The 18406-nt window shown below is 27.7% G+C and overlaps 1 protein-coding gene across 2 annotated transcripts in view; it reads left to right on the top strand.

Moving 5' to 3' along the window:
- The first annotated feature begins 1405 nt into the window (after positions 1–1405).
- LOC107442330 (myosin-11) overlaps positions 1406–18406 on the top strand; it is a 41036-nt gene continuing 24035 nt past the window's right edge. Inside the window, exons 1-4 of one of the 2 annotated variants that reach the window (XM_071186015.1) lie at positions 1406–1657; positions 12622–14275; positions 17530–17688; positions 17842–18044. In XM_071186015.1, the coding sequence (XP_071042116.1) occupies positions 13910–14275; positions 17530–17688; positions 17842–18044 (728 nt within the window). In that variant the 5' untranslated portion in view covers positions 1406–1657; positions 12622–13909. Of the gene's footprint in view, positions 1658–12621; positions 14276–17529; positions 17689–17841; positions 18045–18406 lie in introns of those variants that run through there. The other variant, XM_043042230.2, reaches the window with a different exon arrangement.

Raw genomic sequence — 18406 nt, 5'->3', positions numbered from 1 at the left:
TTCTCTGGTTCAGGTGAGAATTCCGTTCTGTGGATGAATGAATAACCCCCCCCCCACATAAACGGGTGTGGCAGAAGTCGAATTCTTTGCCATTGACGACGTCACTGGAAACAAGAACAGTTGCACCCTTTGACTTAACAGTCTACAACAACAGCAACATAATGTGATAACGAACGGGGAACTAAGTTAGCTTAATGCAAATTTCCATTAATGTGATTTATATACTTTTTAAAGTACACTGTTATTTTAAATCATTGATTATCGTCCAAGTTGGAGAAAGTCATCTAATATATACTAATTATTAAGAGCAGTATACATAAGTAAGAAATCAGACACCAAAACGTATTTTATCTGAATTTACTTTTTTTAATTAGTTTGGATATTTAATTCATCCTTTTCAGGCCCAAGGTACCCATTTCGATATACTTACCAAATACAAGGTACCCATTTCGATATACTCACCAAATACAAGGTACCCATTACCTAGAAATATTAAAGTGTAGTGACCAGCTTTTCTTAAAAGTGCTAAGACTTTAATAAAGTAAACTTCCGAATATTTTTATAAAATCAGTTTTCACAACACGATAAACGAAATTTAAATATTCTTAGAAGGTATGAATGTTTAAAAGTATGGATATTTTTCAAAATTTAGCAACAAATTAAAAACAATTTCCAGTCCTTGCTTGGGGCGTGCTATATTAGGACAGGGAAGGTTTTGAATTGACAGTTATTAAATAACTCGTTCGCAGTAGTTTCACGCAAAAAACAATATTTTAATATTCTTTTGAGTATTCATCATTTAATTTAATAATGATTGAAACATTTTTGCATTCATATGAAACGCTGTATTTTCATTGTTTAAATTTTAATTATAAATTAGATCAGGAAAGGATCTTCTGAGAAAAAAATACATTTAATAATAATTTTTTTCCTTTTAAAATTTCAGAAATTCCAATTTTAGAATTAGTCAGTAAGAAAATGTAGATTAATTTCCTGTTAGTATTACTATTAAGATTAATGTTACTATAATAGATAATGCTAAGATTAATGTTCTGTGTTACTATTACGATTAAGATTAATGTTACTATTCTCAGATCAATATTCCAAATATATATTATACATATCGTGTTTAATTGGACAATACAAAATAATTAATTAAATATTACATCAAACAATTTTATTTTTGTCTTTTAGTCTTTATTTATTTAATTTCGTCACCTAAGAAACGTGTTCTTAATCGAATTTATTGAGAGTGTTAAAACTATATTTTAATATTGGTTTTAAGGACAAGAACGCGTTTGCGACTTTATCGCTTTTTGTCGCTATTGATTCAGCTTATCTTAAACAATATTTATGATTTCTACCTTATAAACTAAAATATAAACCTCAATTCATTCTTTGAATTGTATGTGACACATTCGCAATGTGCGAAGATGTAAACAGTGTGTGACTTTTTTTACTTCACTTTCCAGTATAATATGTAAGAACCATGATAATTTTCTTCAGAAAGAAATGTTTTATTGTTAAATATATTAAAATTTATTGCCACAGTATTAAAGCTTGTTTTTTTAATCAAAAATTTTATAGAAAAAACGAATAACTTATGATCAGATGAAGCAACGACTAACGAAATGAATGAAGTAGATAATATTTACTGGTAAAAATTCCTCCTTATTTTTATTCCTCCTTACTCCTTATTTCCTCCCTCCTTAATGAAATTTTTTCCAGAAAGAAATATTTTATTGATGAATTATTTTAAAATTTATTGCCACAGTATTAAAGCTTGTTTTTTTAATCAAAAATGTTTAAAAAAAAACGAATAACTTATGATAAGATGAACAACGACTAACGGAATGAATGAAGTGGATAATATTTACTGGTAAAAATTCCTCCTTATTTCTTCCTCAATGATATTTTTTTAAAGAAAGAACTGTCTCACTGTTAAATTATTTTGAAATTTATTGCAACCGTATTAAAAATTTGTTTTTTTTTTTTTAATTTAAAAATGTTAAAAAAAACAAACAAACTAACAACTTATGATACGATGAAGCAACGACTAAAGGAATGAATGAAGTGGATAATATTTACTGGTAAAAATTCCTCCTTATTTTTATTCCTCCTTATTTCCTCCTTAATGATATTTTTTTAAAGAAAGAAATATCTCATTGTTAAATTATTTTAAAATTTATTGACACAGTATTAAAACTTCGCTTTTTTAATCAAAAATGTTTAAAAAAAACTAATAACTTATGATCAGATGAAGCAACGACTAACGGAATGAATGAAGTGTATAATATTTACTGGTAAAAATTCCTCTTTATTTTTATTCCTCCTTACTCCTTATTTCCTCCTTAATGATATTTTTTTAAAGAAAGAAATATGTCATTGTTAAATTATTTTGAAATTTATTGAAACTGTATTGTAAATTTATTGAACTTTAATCAGAAATGTTAAAAAAAATTGATAATTGTTAAAAAAAACGATTAACGGAATAGATGAAATGGATAATATTTACTTGTAAAATTCCTCCTTATTTTTAACCTTACTTTTTTTAATTTATTTAGATTTTATAGAAATGCTATTTACTTGAGAAGACTAAAAATTGTATTTGCTTCAAATTGGTATATCAATGAAAAATATATTAGTTAGGAATAGTAATGCTCTTAGTTTGAAAAAGTATGTCTCTTTTAATTATTTTTACTTTAATTTATCCGAAAAAGAAAATAGTAAAACTTTTTTATCTTGAGCATTATTTTTAGAAAGAGTAAAATATCCACAACTAACCTAAATCAACTCATTACAGCCGCTTGGCATGACATCTGGCCATTTGTTCCTATTCGCAGAAAACCTGTAACACATCTTGGAACAATAAAAATGCTTGTCTGTCGCAATATATAGGCAGCATAAAGCTTCTTATTTCAGACTATAATAAAAGGATTTAATATTTTTTCAAACTTAAGTGGTACCTAACGTAAGAAAATAGCCACTTTATTCAGACATGTTTTACCGCTCGCTAATTGCACTTTACGCATCACTGCTACGTTAGAAAACGAAAACTGCCGTTAAAGGATTAATTTCTTTGAACCTGACATATTTTCCCTAAGCACAGCCTGCAAATAGTTTTTAGCTAAATTAGCTAACTTTTGAAAAATATACATAATCTGAAGTATTCATTTGTGCTAAAAATATTTTCTTCCCGTTGTTCGTGGTGCGAAATCTTCAAAACTGATTTTATAAAACTAAATTGCGTTAATTTTATGAAATTTAATATATATTGAAACTAACTTTTATGAAAATTCTAAGTAGTCATGAGCCGTTTTTTCCAGGTTGTGGGTACTCTGTATTCGGCGAGAGTATGTGGGTATCCTGTGTTTTAATGTGTATCTTGGGGTCTGAAGTAGATAACAGCATTTACATTATATGTTTATATTTTTTTAGAGTGTCTTAACCAAACTTTGTAGTTTTTTGGTTAATTTTGCTGACTTTTTAAGGACTAAACAGCTGCTAAGGGGAATGGATATTAGTTAAACCTTTGAATTATTTAGAAGTAGTGGTATCTAAAAACCCTATAAATCGAGTTTATTTAACCAAGAATCATACATTTAAAGACTACCACTCGAAAATATTTATTTACTGTCTGGAGGAAGTTGGCCTCTCTGCCATGCCAATTGCTTTTTTTGAACTTTTTTTATATCTGCTTAAATTATTTAAACGTAGTGGTGGAAAAAACTCTTAAAATTTTAATCTATTTAAATATTTGTACATAACCTTTGCTGGCAGTCGGAAAAATGTTTTCTGAAAATACGGAAATTCCGTAGTAGTTCGAGGGTGTGTTACCGTTACTAAAAAAGTGGAAATGTTTTGAAGTTATGCAATTCCCTGTATATCTTATTAAGGCCAAGTCCAACGAGCACATATTATGTTCAATTTATATCTAACAGGTAATTAACAAAACTACTAAGAGAGATTTCTGGTTGAAATTTGTAGAGGTAGATATTTAATTTACTTGGAATAATTGATTTTTTTTGAAAACTTAATGAAGCAATAAATAAAATTAACAATAAAAAATTCTACTTAAATAAAAAAAAATTTTTAAGCCATTATTCATTCAGATTACATTCAAAAATTTAAAATGTAAAACAATTTTTGCAAATTTAACATTAATCGTTGTATTCATTAGTCATTTATTTGTCATAAATGATTAGAAAAATAAAAACTACACAGGAAATCAAATAATTTAGTCATTGTTAAAAAAATAATTTAAATCGTTGTACCAAACAACTTGATTAGCCACATATATTTAGAATAGTGAGAACTACCCGGCAAATAAAATATTTCAATAACTGTCGAAAAATTATTTTAATCTTCATATTAAACATTTTTGCCAGCCATGAATATTTAGAAGAGTAAGGACTACACAGCGAATCAAATATTTTAATCGTAAAAATTATTTTCATCAGCTATAACAAATATAAATAATATAATAGGAGCGTTAGGACTACACAACAAATCAAATATTTTAATCGTAAAAATTATTTTAATCAGCCATAATAAACATAAATATTATAATATCATATTTAGGACTATACTGCAAATCAAACATTTTAATCGTAAAAATTATTTTTATCAGCCATAACAAATTTAAATAATATGAAAGGAAAGTTACGACTACGCAGCATATCAAATATTTTAATAGTAAAAATTATTTTTGTCAGCCATAGCAAACATAAATAATATAGAAGAGTTAGGACTACACATCGCATCAAATCAAATATTTTAATGGTAAAAATTATTTTTATCAGTCTCAACAAACATAAATAATATAATAGGAGGATTACTCAACAAATCAAATATTTCAATCGTAAAAATTATTTTCATCAGCCATAATAAACATAAATATTACAATAGGATATTTAGGACTATACTGCTTTTAATCGTAAAAATTATTTTTATCAGCCATAATAAGTGTAATAATATATAAAAAAAAGCTAAGACCAAGCAGCATATCAAATATTTTAATAGTAAAAATTATTTTTATCAGCCATGACAAGCATAAATAATGTAGGAGAGTTAGGACTACACATCAAATCAAATATTTTAATAATATAAATTCTTTTTATCAGTCATAACAAACATAAATAATTCAATAGGAGAGTTAGGACTACTCAGCAAATCAAAAATTATTTTTATCAGCCATAGCAAACATAAATACTATAACAGGAGAGTTAGGACTACACAGCAAATCAAATATTTCAATCGTAAAAATTATATTTTTATCAGCCATAGCAAACGCAAATGATGCGAAAGAGAATAAGGACTACACAACAAATTAAATATTTACTTTAAAAATACGTGTATAAATAAAATAATATAAATTTTTGTTTACAAAATGAATTAGTTACTGATTATTTTTTGTGTAGTGCGTTATCTAAAAGGGGTTCTCACTGTACTAAATAAACATCTACAACTCCAAGATAACCGAACCTAATTAATATTTCAAATCATGATTTTACACTCACCTCCTACGAATTAGACCTCAAGGTAAATACAGCTTTCTCTCAATGTTTTCGCTTCTTCTTAGGTAATGATGGTAAATATAAAAGATACAAAATTACTCTCCCTCTCTTTCTGGACCTGCAGGTTTTCTTGCAGCATCTAGGTCTCTGGGTCGAGCACCTTTTGAATAACACAAAACTCATTACCAAGGTTAATGTCCTGTGAAAATACCATTTCTTAAGAGCAATATGCTATTTTTGTCCATCATCATCTTCTGCGCACTCGACCATGCGATGCCCCTTGTTTTTTTTTAACCATGTGTGAATAATTGGGCTCGTGTTGGTTGTTGGATGTAATGTTATCTGGGGTTTAATTGTTTTTTTCATGGGAAATTGAAAGGATAAATTCGTTACTCGTGTTTAGTGTTGTATTAAAATGATGCTTTTAAAAAATTCCTAGTTTCATTAATGAAGGCAATGAAAATTATTGTATTAAAGATGAGAAAATTTTCATTTATTTTTTATATTGATTTTACGTTTAAATAATATTTGAATACTAATATGCAAGTTTTACATGCACATAGTGATTTTATCACTAGGTGCTTGTAAAACTTACATATTAGTAATTAGAATATTATATAATCCTCTTCCTATAATCATATAATTTATAATTATAGGAATTATATAATATATTATATTCCTCTTTTAATTCCTATATTTCCGCTTAAAAAATAATATTTGATTACTAATATGTAAGTTTTACAAGCACATAGTGATTTTATCACTATATACTTGTAAAACTTACATATTAGTAATCAAATATCATATAATTCTCTTCCTATAATTATATAATATATAACCATAGGAATTATATAATATATTATATTCCTCCTATAATTCCTACGTAATTCCTACTATTCCGCTTAAAAAATAATATTTGATTACTAATATGTAAGTTTTACAAGCACATAGTGATTATATCACTATGTACTTGCAAAACTTACACATTAGTAATCAAATATTATATAATTCTCTTCCTATAATTATATAATGTATAATTATAGGAATTATATAATATATTATATTCCTCCTATAACTCCTATATATAATTCCTATAATTCCGTCTAAAAATAATATTTGATTACTAATATGTAAGTTTCACAAGCACATAGTGATTTTATCACTATGTACTTGCAAAACTTACATATTAGTTATCAAATATTATATAATCCTCTTCTTATAATTATATAATGTATAATTATAGGAATTATGTAATATATTATATATATTCCTCCTATAATTCCTATATATAATTCCTATAATTCCGTTTAAAAAATAATATTTGATTAATAATTTGTATGTTTTACAAGCACATAGTGATTTTATCGCTATGTACTTGTAAAACTTACACATTAGTAATCAAATATTATATAATCCTCTTCCTATAATCATATAATATATAATTATAGGAATTATATAATATATTATATTCCTCCCATAATTCCTATGTAATTCCTACAATTCCGTTTAAAAAATAATATTTGATTACTAATATGTAAGTTTTACAAGCACATAGTGATTTTATCACTATGTACTTACAAAACTTACATATTAGTAATCAAATATTATATAATCCTCTTCCTATAATTATATAATGTATAATTATAGGAATTATATAATATACTATATTCCACCCATAATTCCTATATATAATTCTTATAATTCCGTTTAAAAAATAATATTTGATTACTAATATGTAAGTTTTACAAGCATATATAGTGATTTCATCACAATGTGCTTGTAAAACTTACATGTTAGTAATTAAATATTATATAATCCTCTTCCTATAATTATATAATAGATAATTATAGGAATTATATAATATATTATATTCCTCCTATAATTCCTTTATAATTCCTATAATTCCGTTTAAAAAATAATATTTTATTACTAATATGTAAGTTTCACAAGCACATAGTGATTTTATCTCAATGTACTTGTAAAACTTACATATTAGTAATCAAATATTATATAATCCTCTTCCTATAATTATGTAATATATAATTATAGGAATTATATAATACATTATATTTCTCCTATAATTCATATAATTCCGTTTAAAAAACAATATTTGATTACTAATATGTAAGTTTTACAAGCACATATAGTGATTTCATCACAATGTGCTTGTAAAACTTACATACTAGTAATCAAATATTATCTAATCCTCTTCCTATAATTAAGTAATATATAATTATAGGAATTATATAATATATTATATTCCTCCTATAATTCCTATAATTCCGTTTAAAAACTAATATTTGATTACTAATATGTAAGTTTTATATAAGCGCATAGTGATAAAACTCTTGGTATTTTGAAACGAAATATGAAACGCTTAAATTAATTCAAGTTTATATATTTTTCTCCTATGCAATGAATGCAAAATTGTTGCTGCAAACGTGAAAGAAAAAAATGATAAACGCGTTTATATTTTAATTGTTTTTTTTCGTAGGAAATGAATGAATAAATTCGTTAATAGTGTTTGGCGTTATATTTAAGTGACGCTCTTAAAAAATTCCTGTTTTAAATAATGAAGGCGATAAAAATTATTGTATTAAAAATGCGGAAATTTTCATTTATTTTTGATATTGTTTTTACGTTTAAAACATTATATTTGATTACTAATATGTAAGTTTTTTAAGCACATAGTGATAAAACTCTTGGTATTTGAGACGAAATATAAAACGTTCAAGTTATTTCAAGCTTATATATTTTTCTCCGAATACGGAAAACCTACTTTCTTAATATTTCGACCTTAATTGCAAATCAAAGGAAGACGAAAAAATGTCACAATCAGGTCGATCGCAAATTAGTTATGTTCAATCTACCTGCTAAATTGAAACTTGTAAATTTGTTTTATGTCCAAATGTTTATTCGAAAAAATAAAATAATAGAAACAAACTTCAACGTAGAAATTTTTGCCCTTTTACAGGTTTTGAAACATCACCCACTTTTTGAAGAAACATAAATGGGGGTTAGTTTACATCTCGGACATATACATTTCGGACTTACTTTTATCGCATCGCATTTACAATAAGTAAAAATAAAGAAAAAATCAAACTGAACAATGGAATTTATCCCACACAAAAATACCTTTTAACTACTTATTTTTTTATCGTTTTATTTAATAATGGAGAAAAATTTTTGAATGGTAATGGTAACTTTTAAGCATATTTTAACCTTTACCGGTACAATAAATTTCGATTTAAAATTCTGGACAAGTACAGGGCTCACTAAGGTTTGTCAAAACTTTCAAGCCGGTAGCAAAATTTATACTGTATTGGTTTTATAAGAAATTCAATCGTAGTTAGAGAAAATGTTATTGGTCTTAATATTTCGATGATATGATGACCTCAGAGCTGCCAACTACTACCTTTTTAACTAAATATTTTATAGAGTTGTAGACAATTAAAAACTATAACTTTTAAAACTTCGGGTGATTATATCAATATTTTAAAATGCTTACCGCGAGGCGAATGGTTTATTGCTTTATTAAAATTGCATGCATTTGCAGGCTTGTGTGCACAATTTAGGCCTATAAACCTTTTTCAAGTAGAAAGACAGATAGAACAAGACAGAAAAGAACAACACGAAGATATATCCAAGTTAACATCGAGATTACGAACCGGCTACCTCCATGCTTTGCACAGCGTTTGGCGGGTGATACCGCCCAGCCAGAGCGATCCTTTTTTGTTGTAAAATACATACATTGGTTTGAAGAAATTAACATTTCTAGTGGTTTGTAATAATTTTAGAATTAGTGTTACCAGACTCTACACACTGCTCATACTCATATGTGTTGGTTATCTTAACATCAGTCCCGCTAGGGGCTCCAACTAATTCATCTGAGTGGAAATAAATAATAAATCGCCGAAGCGCAACTGAAAGGTGAAANTGATTCTTCTACAATTAACGTCGCAGGTTACGAAGTTCAACTTCTTCCGCGCGGAGAGACTCCACGCACTATTTTTTTGCCCTTTTACAGGTTTTAAAACATCACCCACTTTTTGAAGAAACATAAATGGGGGTTGGTTTGCATCTCGGATAGCATACATTTCGGACTTACTTTTATTTACAACAAGTAAAAATAAAGAAAAAAATCAATCTGAACAATGGAATTTATCCCACACCAAAATAGTTTTTAATTACTTATATTTTTATAATTTTATTTAATAATGGAGGGAATATTTTGAATGGTAATGGTAACTTTTAAGCATATTTTAACCCAATCCGGTACAATAAATTTCGATTTAAAATTCTGTACAAGCACAGGGTTCACAAAGGTTTATCATAACTTTCAAGCTGGTGGCAAAATTTATACTGTATTGGTTTTATAGGCAATTCAATCGTAGTTGGAGAGAATGTTATTGGGCTTAATATTTCGATGATATGATGACTAAAGAGCTGCCAACTACTACGCTTTTAGCAAATATTTTATAGAGTGGTAGACAATTAAAAAGTATAACTTTTAAAACTTCCGGTAATTATATCAATATTTTAAAATGCTTACTACGAGGCGAATGGTTTATTGCTTTATTAAAATTACATACATTTGTAGGCTTGTGTGCACAATTTAGGCCTATAAACCTTTTTCAAGTAGGAAGACAGATAGAACAAGACAGAAAAGAACAACACGTTGTTGTTGTTGTAAATTTAAGTCGCACTAGAGCTGCAGAATGAGCTATTGGCGACGGTCTGGGAAACATCCCGGAGGATGATCCGAAGACATGACATCACAATTTTGATCCTCTGCGGAGGGGATGGCACCCCCGCTTCGGTAGCCCGACGACCTGCGAGCGAAGTAGAGCACTTTACGGTAGCATAGTTTAACGAGGACCAATACCTCACACCCTCGGTCCCGACGCAGACTGACCGCAGCCAGTGATGCTTGACTTAGGTGATCTGCTGGGAACCGTGTCTTAACGATCAGTCCACTGCGGGACAAGAACAACACGAAGATATATCCAAGTTAACATCGGGATTACGAACCCGCTACCTCTATGCTTTGCACAGCGTTTGGCGGGTGATATCGCCCAGCCAGAGCGATCCTTTTTTACTGTAAAATACCTACATTGGTTTGAAGAAAATAACATTTCTAATGGTTTGTAATAATTTTAGAATTAGTGTTACCAGACTCTACACACTGCCCCAGAAAAGTGCAATTAAAATTTAGTTTTTAGAAATATTTCCACGCAATTTTAGGACGACCACGCTATAGAAAAACTTAAATCAATGATCGGAAATATAACTAGTTGCTATCACCCGAAAATATTTGTTAATTAAATATTCGTGCTTTAGCTGTCCAACTGAATTCTTAAAATTGACGTGAAATTAAAGCCACTGAAATTTACTATAACTTCATAAATTATTCGATACCACTTTTTAATTTTTATCACTCATAAAACCCATTTATTTCAGAATAGTTCCGAGGTTGAAAATATCTTTGCTTTTTAAAACGTAAAGGATGATGTGAACATTATCCTAGTGATGCCTCCATGCCTAACTGGCAAAACATGTATAGAGCGCCATTAATTCATTGATCTTCTTCATCTAACTATCTGAAGCCTGGACGCATGTAAACTCTCTTTACACACATAGTATCCCCAAGAGATTTTGAGCTCGCTGATTGGCTTTCTCGGCAACGCCATCTGTGACGTATGACTATTTCATTTTGCCATGCTTGTTATTTTCAGCATAGATTGATTTCTATACTCCAGCTTTTGTGTACAAACTTGAAATGTCAGTTTTCTCAACAGAGAAACTGCCTTCTTCATTTAAAAATGAAGTAAAAGATATTTCCTCAAATACCATGGGTAATGGAATTTGGGATTGTGGGTAATGGAATTTGGGGAACTTACCAATGCGAAATGGAATTCTAGAACTTCCAAATCTCACGGACAAAGATTTGTTTGTAGGTAAATAACTAGTTTAGTTATTTTAAGAAAAAAATTGTATTTAATTTTTATGGAAAATGCTTTTTTCGTTACATTTATGATTATTACGTACATAAATTCTTATGAAGCTAATATCCCTCTAATTTATTGAATAACTTTGAAATCGAATTCAATTGCCTTACTTAATTCTTATGCTCACTATAAAATGAAAACTGAATAGTTTTCACTTGATAATTATTTAATTAAATTAATGTTCATTGAATTAAGTTAATATTTTATTTATTTCTTGTGGATTACTAAAATTAAATTATAAAACTTTTAATTTAAGATTTATTAGTGGCGCCATCTATTATTATAAATTAAAACTAAGAGATCTGCATTATGCCTACCGATTTATTACTTATTTTTAATGTTTCTTTTCCTTTTTTTTTTTTTTTTTTTTTTTTTTTTTTTTTTTTTTTTTTTTTTTTTTTTTTTNTTTTTTTGTTTAATGTTTTATAATACCGAAAAACTATTAATTGACATTTAAGAAATCAAGCAATTGCCTTTTAACATGTTTATTTTATTAATTTTTGATTGCATAATTCCCATCACAATAAAAGTAAATGATTATGAATTGTCCATTAAATTAATACCATGAGTAATTAAAGAATAAAAAAACAAAATATTCCCTCTTTTAATTCTAGTACATTTATATTGAATTGTATAGATATTTTTTTATTATTTAAGTGCAGGAAATTATTTGTTTGTCACCACAGTGCGTTTATGAAAGTGGCGCAGGAGAAATGTAAAAGAAGTTTTTCAAAAAATTCTACAATTTTTACATTTTTTTTTAACATTTTAGAATATTATCCTCTAAGATATGATGAGATCTTTTTCAAACATAATTTTAAAAATTTATTCATATGCATTTTAAAATCTCATATAATAATTTCANGGCACGTATTTGTGACAGTCGGCGCGAAAGGGTTAAATTTGCTCGTTTTCACCATGCAGACTTGCTGTTATTGGTAAATGGAAACAACAATAACAACTAGTTCTTTAACTTAGGCGTAGTTTCATACAACACTTTTTATGACTAGTAACTATGGTTTAAATGAACAATTTAACACAATTGGTCATTTAAATTACATTTTAAGTGGTCACTAATTCTGATATTTGTCTTTCAGCTGTTGTCATTACACTCGCTTCCACACTTGAACAGTCTTGCATTTGAAGAAGATATTTTGTCTCATATGATAAAATTTTCATGCAGCGTGAAGAGATAAATTTAATAAAAATGAATTTTTCTTACGAAAAAAAACAGTTACACTCGTTGTGAAATCGAGTAGATGAATTGTAAATGAAAAGTATGCTTCAATTGGCAAAAAAATTGCTTTTAATATTATTTCAAGAAAATTAAAATGAATAATTAACGAAAGAAAGAAAACGATTGATTTAGAAAGAATTGGTTCTTTGTTTGAAAACAAATAGTTTTAAATATTTATGTAATCTTATCGGCCAATCAGACGCGATGACAGTTAAGATTACAGCTACGTTTCCAGTCATTCCTTTTTCAATGCCCATATATTTCCTGGCTTTATGACGTATTTCAATTAAAAAGAATTTTTTTTCTAAAGGGAATCTGGAATATATCAAAAGTTATCATATTTCTCAGAAACCACGACAGAGAGAACTAGCTCTATGTTTTTTCGACCCAGAACAACATTGATTAAAAGATGTGCTAAGGAATGAACAGTTACGACGAAAACTAATGAACTTTAAGTGATTGATAAACATTTTTATTAAATAAAAAATGTGATTTAAAGTTTACTACATACAAGTTAAGTCGCTGTCACATATGTTGTGTCCAGTATGTTGTGATTATCGTATGTAGTGATCAGTACTGTGCTTATTTTTGACTAAAAGGATATTATCAAGATATATTTCTCGTTCAGAAAGTTTTAGAGAAGCAGTTGCTTTCGGATTTGCAAAACCAGTGATTTTTATTTTGTGTTTGTTCTAAAATACTGGGTACAGTAATCATGTATGTTGCGATCAGTATGTTACAATCAGTATTGTGATCAGTACTGTACTTATTTCCGCTGAAAATTAATGTAGTGATATATAATAAGAACTATTTTTTTTAACTGACAGCAGTTTAATAAAACTAGTTTCTTGCGAAATTGTAATACTTGTGTTTTGTATTCAACATCTTAAGAAATTAAACAAGTTGTGTGTTTTCTACCAAAATACAAAGAATTTACACGTTAGAAGAAGAGTTTTAAACGTTTATAAAAAATTTTTTTGATTACATCTGTTTTGAATTACATCTGAAATAATTATTTCAAATCAGAAAAGTTTAAATAAAACTATCAACACTAAAATGTACGTTTTTACAAAAAGAAGTTTTTGTGCAAAGAAAATAATTATTAGTTGTTGATTTTTCCGATTTCTCAGCAATCCTTGATCACCACAATGTCATATCCGTTCTTGCTCATTACTTTTTTCTTTATTACAAGAGTTAACTCAATTTATCACGTGCAATCGTCGTTTAAAGAAGAATGCAATTGTCATTGTTCTGAACCTTCTCTAAATGACGTAACTCTTTGCCAAAAAATTTCCAAGTTCGAAAAGGAACTGTCAACCGTCAAAGATGCCATCGAATATCGGACTCGTTACATTAATCAAATAAATGAATTAAAGGAAAAACTGGATTGGCAAGAATATATTATTGAGAAGATGTCAAAACAAATTGAATCGATTAGCAAATTTCCAGAAAATCCAGATGCCTTGAAACCATCAGCAGAACCATTAAAAATGAATCCAGAAGATGGAATGCAGGTATTTTTATATTTATTTTAACATAACTGTCAGTTTATTCGGTTCTTGTATTTAAAGTTGTAGTTTAACCCTTTTTAAGGCCGTGGTAAGTATACTTCCCACCAACTTTTAAAGTCCGTGTTTACTTTTCTACCACTTTTAATTTAGGTTTCCATTTGTTAATCACTTCAGCTCTATCAAAGCGCGTTATGAATAAAATTGACAAACATTTTTTGGTATAAGGAAACGTATAAAAGTTATAAAATGCATAATTCCTTCTGAAGTTTGTAGCATTTCTAAAATTTATTTTATAAATAAAGAAAAATAAAAGTCAATAAGTTCCTAATAGGTTGTGGTAAACATACTTACCACCAAAAAAATGGCATTATAAATTAAATTAATTTTTTATAAGCTAAATGAGTTTTTCTCTTCTTATATCAAATACTATTCTTATATGAATATCAATTCCAAAAATTCTTTAATTTACTTTTACTAGAAATAAATGGTCTTATAAAGGGATAAATTATGTTTTCATATTTCGTGCTTGATTTTAAAATAATGATTTTGACTGGCATCAATTTTATTTCATTACCTCTTTAAAAATCATTCCTGGAAAGTTCAAAATTCTGCAGGATTTTAAATTGTGACAAAATTTTTATCACAATTAAGGAACAAGTTTTAATCACGTTTTTAGAGCTTGCCTCTCTCATCATTTATAAATGTAATTATGTTAACTATATGTTGTGGTGTAATATCCTTTTAATTCTAATTTGGTAAAATATTAATATATTAACTTTGCTACCAATAGAAAGTTATTTTCTAGAAAAAAAGACAGAAATTCCTTATTTGGTATGATATCTCAAAGATGATGAAATTAATCAAAACAAGTCTTATGATTGTCAAGATAAAATTAATTTCACTATTTATAGGAAAAGCTTTCCTCAAAATGTGCAGATGGTGGCTTCTGCGCAAAACATAGCTGCGAACTGTTATAAAGTTTTAATATTGTAGCTACTGTCAATAAGTTTTGAAAAATTACATACTGTTACAATGTTTTGAAAATCTATATTATTTTATTATTTTTTCGGTGCTATAATAATAATAATTATTTATTTAACGAAGAAATTGGGGGGAAGGGGGAGAAACATAAATAAAATGTTTTCAAAGATGCTCTAAAAAATTAATCAGTTTTAATTAAACGAACAATAATTATTATATAAGTTTATAGTTATTATATATTATACGTTTCTTCAAGAGAATTTTTTGTCAATCTGCTAAAGACAGATTTTTTTTAATTTGAAAAAAAAAACAGTGCGTTTCGGAAATAAATTTTTTAGATAATGCTTTTTAAAAAAGTTTTAATTTTTTAAATAATAATAATAGCAATAATAATAGCAACAATAACAATAGCAATAATAATAGCAAAATAGCTATAATAATGATATTAATAGCAATAATAATAATAATAGCAATAATAATAATAATAGCAATAAAAATAGCAATAATAATAATAANAATTTTTTAGATAATGCTTTTTAAAAAAGTTTTAATTTTTTAAATAATAATAATAGCAATAATAATAGCAACAATAACAATAGCAATAATAATAGCAATAGTAATAGCAATAATAATGATATTAATAGCAATAATAATAATAATAGCAATAAAAATAGCCATAATAATAATAATATTAATATAGCAATAATAATAATAAAAGCAATACAAATAGTAATAATAATAATAATAATTCAAAAAATTAATAACTTTTGAAATTTAAAAGGTAAGTTTTATTTGACGGGGGCAATGGGGAATACATGAAAAGTAGAAAAAGTAACAACAGAGGAAGAGCAGATATGAGTTATGTAATGGATATATTGATAGTTTTTTGTAACTTTAGTTCTAATAGTGGTAGTTAAGTTTATATTTTAAGGTATTATTCTTAAAGACATTAATTATTATAAAAAAAGAAAATACCAAGATTTGTAAAGATTGTAACTGTTTGCTGCAGCTAACTTTTGGAAGGTCTTCCAAAATTATTTTACGTATTAAAAGCTGATTCATAATATGTTAAAATAAAAATTTGATATTTCGGAAAAAATCAGAATGCTGTCTTACTGAAGCGACTAGCTATTTTTTAACACTTAACTGTGAAACCAAATTTAATTGCATCTCAAACATTTGCATAAACATAAATTTTTATTCAAAAAGCTAAAATTCCTAAAATAAAAAAACAGTTGTTATGATATGAATTTTAATCGTTCCCCGATTTCTTGTTTTTAGCAAATTCAAAATGATAGTTGGCTTGAGTTTAATGTTTAATTAAATACCTAAGTTTCCCCTAAATTAAAAAATAGTTGCTAGGATATGAATATTAATCACCCTACTTTCCTAGATTTCTTGTTTTTAGCAATTTCAGAATTATTGTGGCTTCAGCTTCGTTTTTATTTATATAACTAAAATTCTCTAAAAAAATAGTTGCTTGAATGTTGATATTAATCATCGTGCTTTGCTTGGTACATTGTTTTCAGAAATTTCAGAATGAGCTTGAGTTTGGTTTTAATTCAAAACCCAAGTTTCTTAAATTATAAAATAGTTGCTAGGATATAACTATTAACCACCCAACTTTCCCCGATTTCTTGTTTTTAGCATTTTCAGAATGATGGTGGCTTCAATTTGGTTTTTATTCAAAACCCAAGTTTCCTAAATTATTAAATAGTTGCTAGGATATGAATATTAATCACTCTACTTTCCCCGATTTCTTGTTTTTAGCAATTTCAGAATTATTGTGGCTTCAGTTTCGTTTTTATTCAAATAACTAAAATTCCCTAAATAAAAAATAGTTGCTAGGATGTTGATATTAATCATCGTGCTTTGCTTGGTACATTGTTTTCAGAAATTTCAGAATGATGGTGGCTTGAGTTTGGTTTTAATTCAAAATCCAAGTTTCTTAAATTATAAAATAGTTGCTAGGATATAAATATTAATCACTCAACTTTCCCCGATTTCTTGTTTTCAGCATTTTCAGAATGATGGTGGCTTCAGTTTGGTTTTTATTCAAATACCTGAGTTTCCTAAATTATAAAATAGTTGCTAAAATATGAATATTAATCACATTACTTTCCCCGATTTCTTGTTTTTAGCATTTTCAGAATGATGGTGGCTTCTGTTTGGTTTTTATTTAAATAAGTAAAATTCCTTAAATAAAAAATAGTTGCTAGGATATGAATATTAATCATCGTGCGTTGCTTGGTATACATTGTTTTTGTCAATTTCAGAATGATGGTGGTTTGAGAAACCCTCGCATCAAAGACTCGGGAGAAGATCTGATGAAAAATATGACCAATCTTCTAGCTAAAGTCGAAGTAGTTGAAAATATTACTCTTGAAGTGCAAGAAGAATTGGAAAGCGAACGTCGAGTGCGAAGGCATATTGAAGTATGAATTTAGAACTTGAGATAATGTATTATTAAATATCTGTCCTGTCTGTAAGAAAATTTAATGTTATCTGTAATTTTTCTCTAAAATTTTGCTTTTACTTCTTCTGCCTATTATACAATAAGAAAATGTTCACATTTGTTTGCTTTTTAGCAAGATCTGAGTGAAGCTCGCACGTCAATAAAGATCTTGGGAGATAAGTTCTCAAACTTCTCGTCTCCCTCGGATGACAGGTTCTCACAGATGGAAGAAATTGTTTTATCCAATTTCGAATCAATGAACAAAACTTTCTTTGAAGATTATCTCCAGAAATTGTATTATAAAGTGGATGGCGTAGTGTATCAAAATGAAACAAAGTATGTACCACTTATCACATCTTGAATATTTAAAATAAATTATGTTGTACAATTTTTTTAAAAAAAATCTGGAGAGCCGTGTTGGCTCAGAGGATACAGCGTTCGCCCTCCAATGAGGTGAACCTGGTTCGAATCCCAGTGATAGCTAATCGATTCGAATTCCGCATCCTTGCACCAACCACAGTGCTGACGTGAAATATCCTCAGTGGTAGATGGAGATTCTTTTATGGGTAGAGTCCATTTGCCGTCAGGCAAACCGTGGGAGGTTTTCGTTTTATTCCTCTCCATGTAACGCAAATGCGTAACAAAAAAGTACTCCACGAAGGAAAATTTCCCCCAATACTTGATTCAGGAGCTTCCTT

The sequence above is a fragment of the Parasteatoda tepidariorum genome, chromosome 9 (genome assembly GCF_043381705.1).
Source record: "Parasteatoda tepidariorum isolate YZ-2023 chromosome 9, CAS_Ptep_4.0, whole genome shotgun sequence".
NCBI classification, from domain to species: domain Eukaryota; kingdom Metazoa; phylum Arthropoda; class Arachnida; order Araneae; family Theridiidae; genus Parasteatoda; species Parasteatoda tepidariorum.
This window is presented reverse-complemented; position numbering and strand designations above follow the sequence as displayed.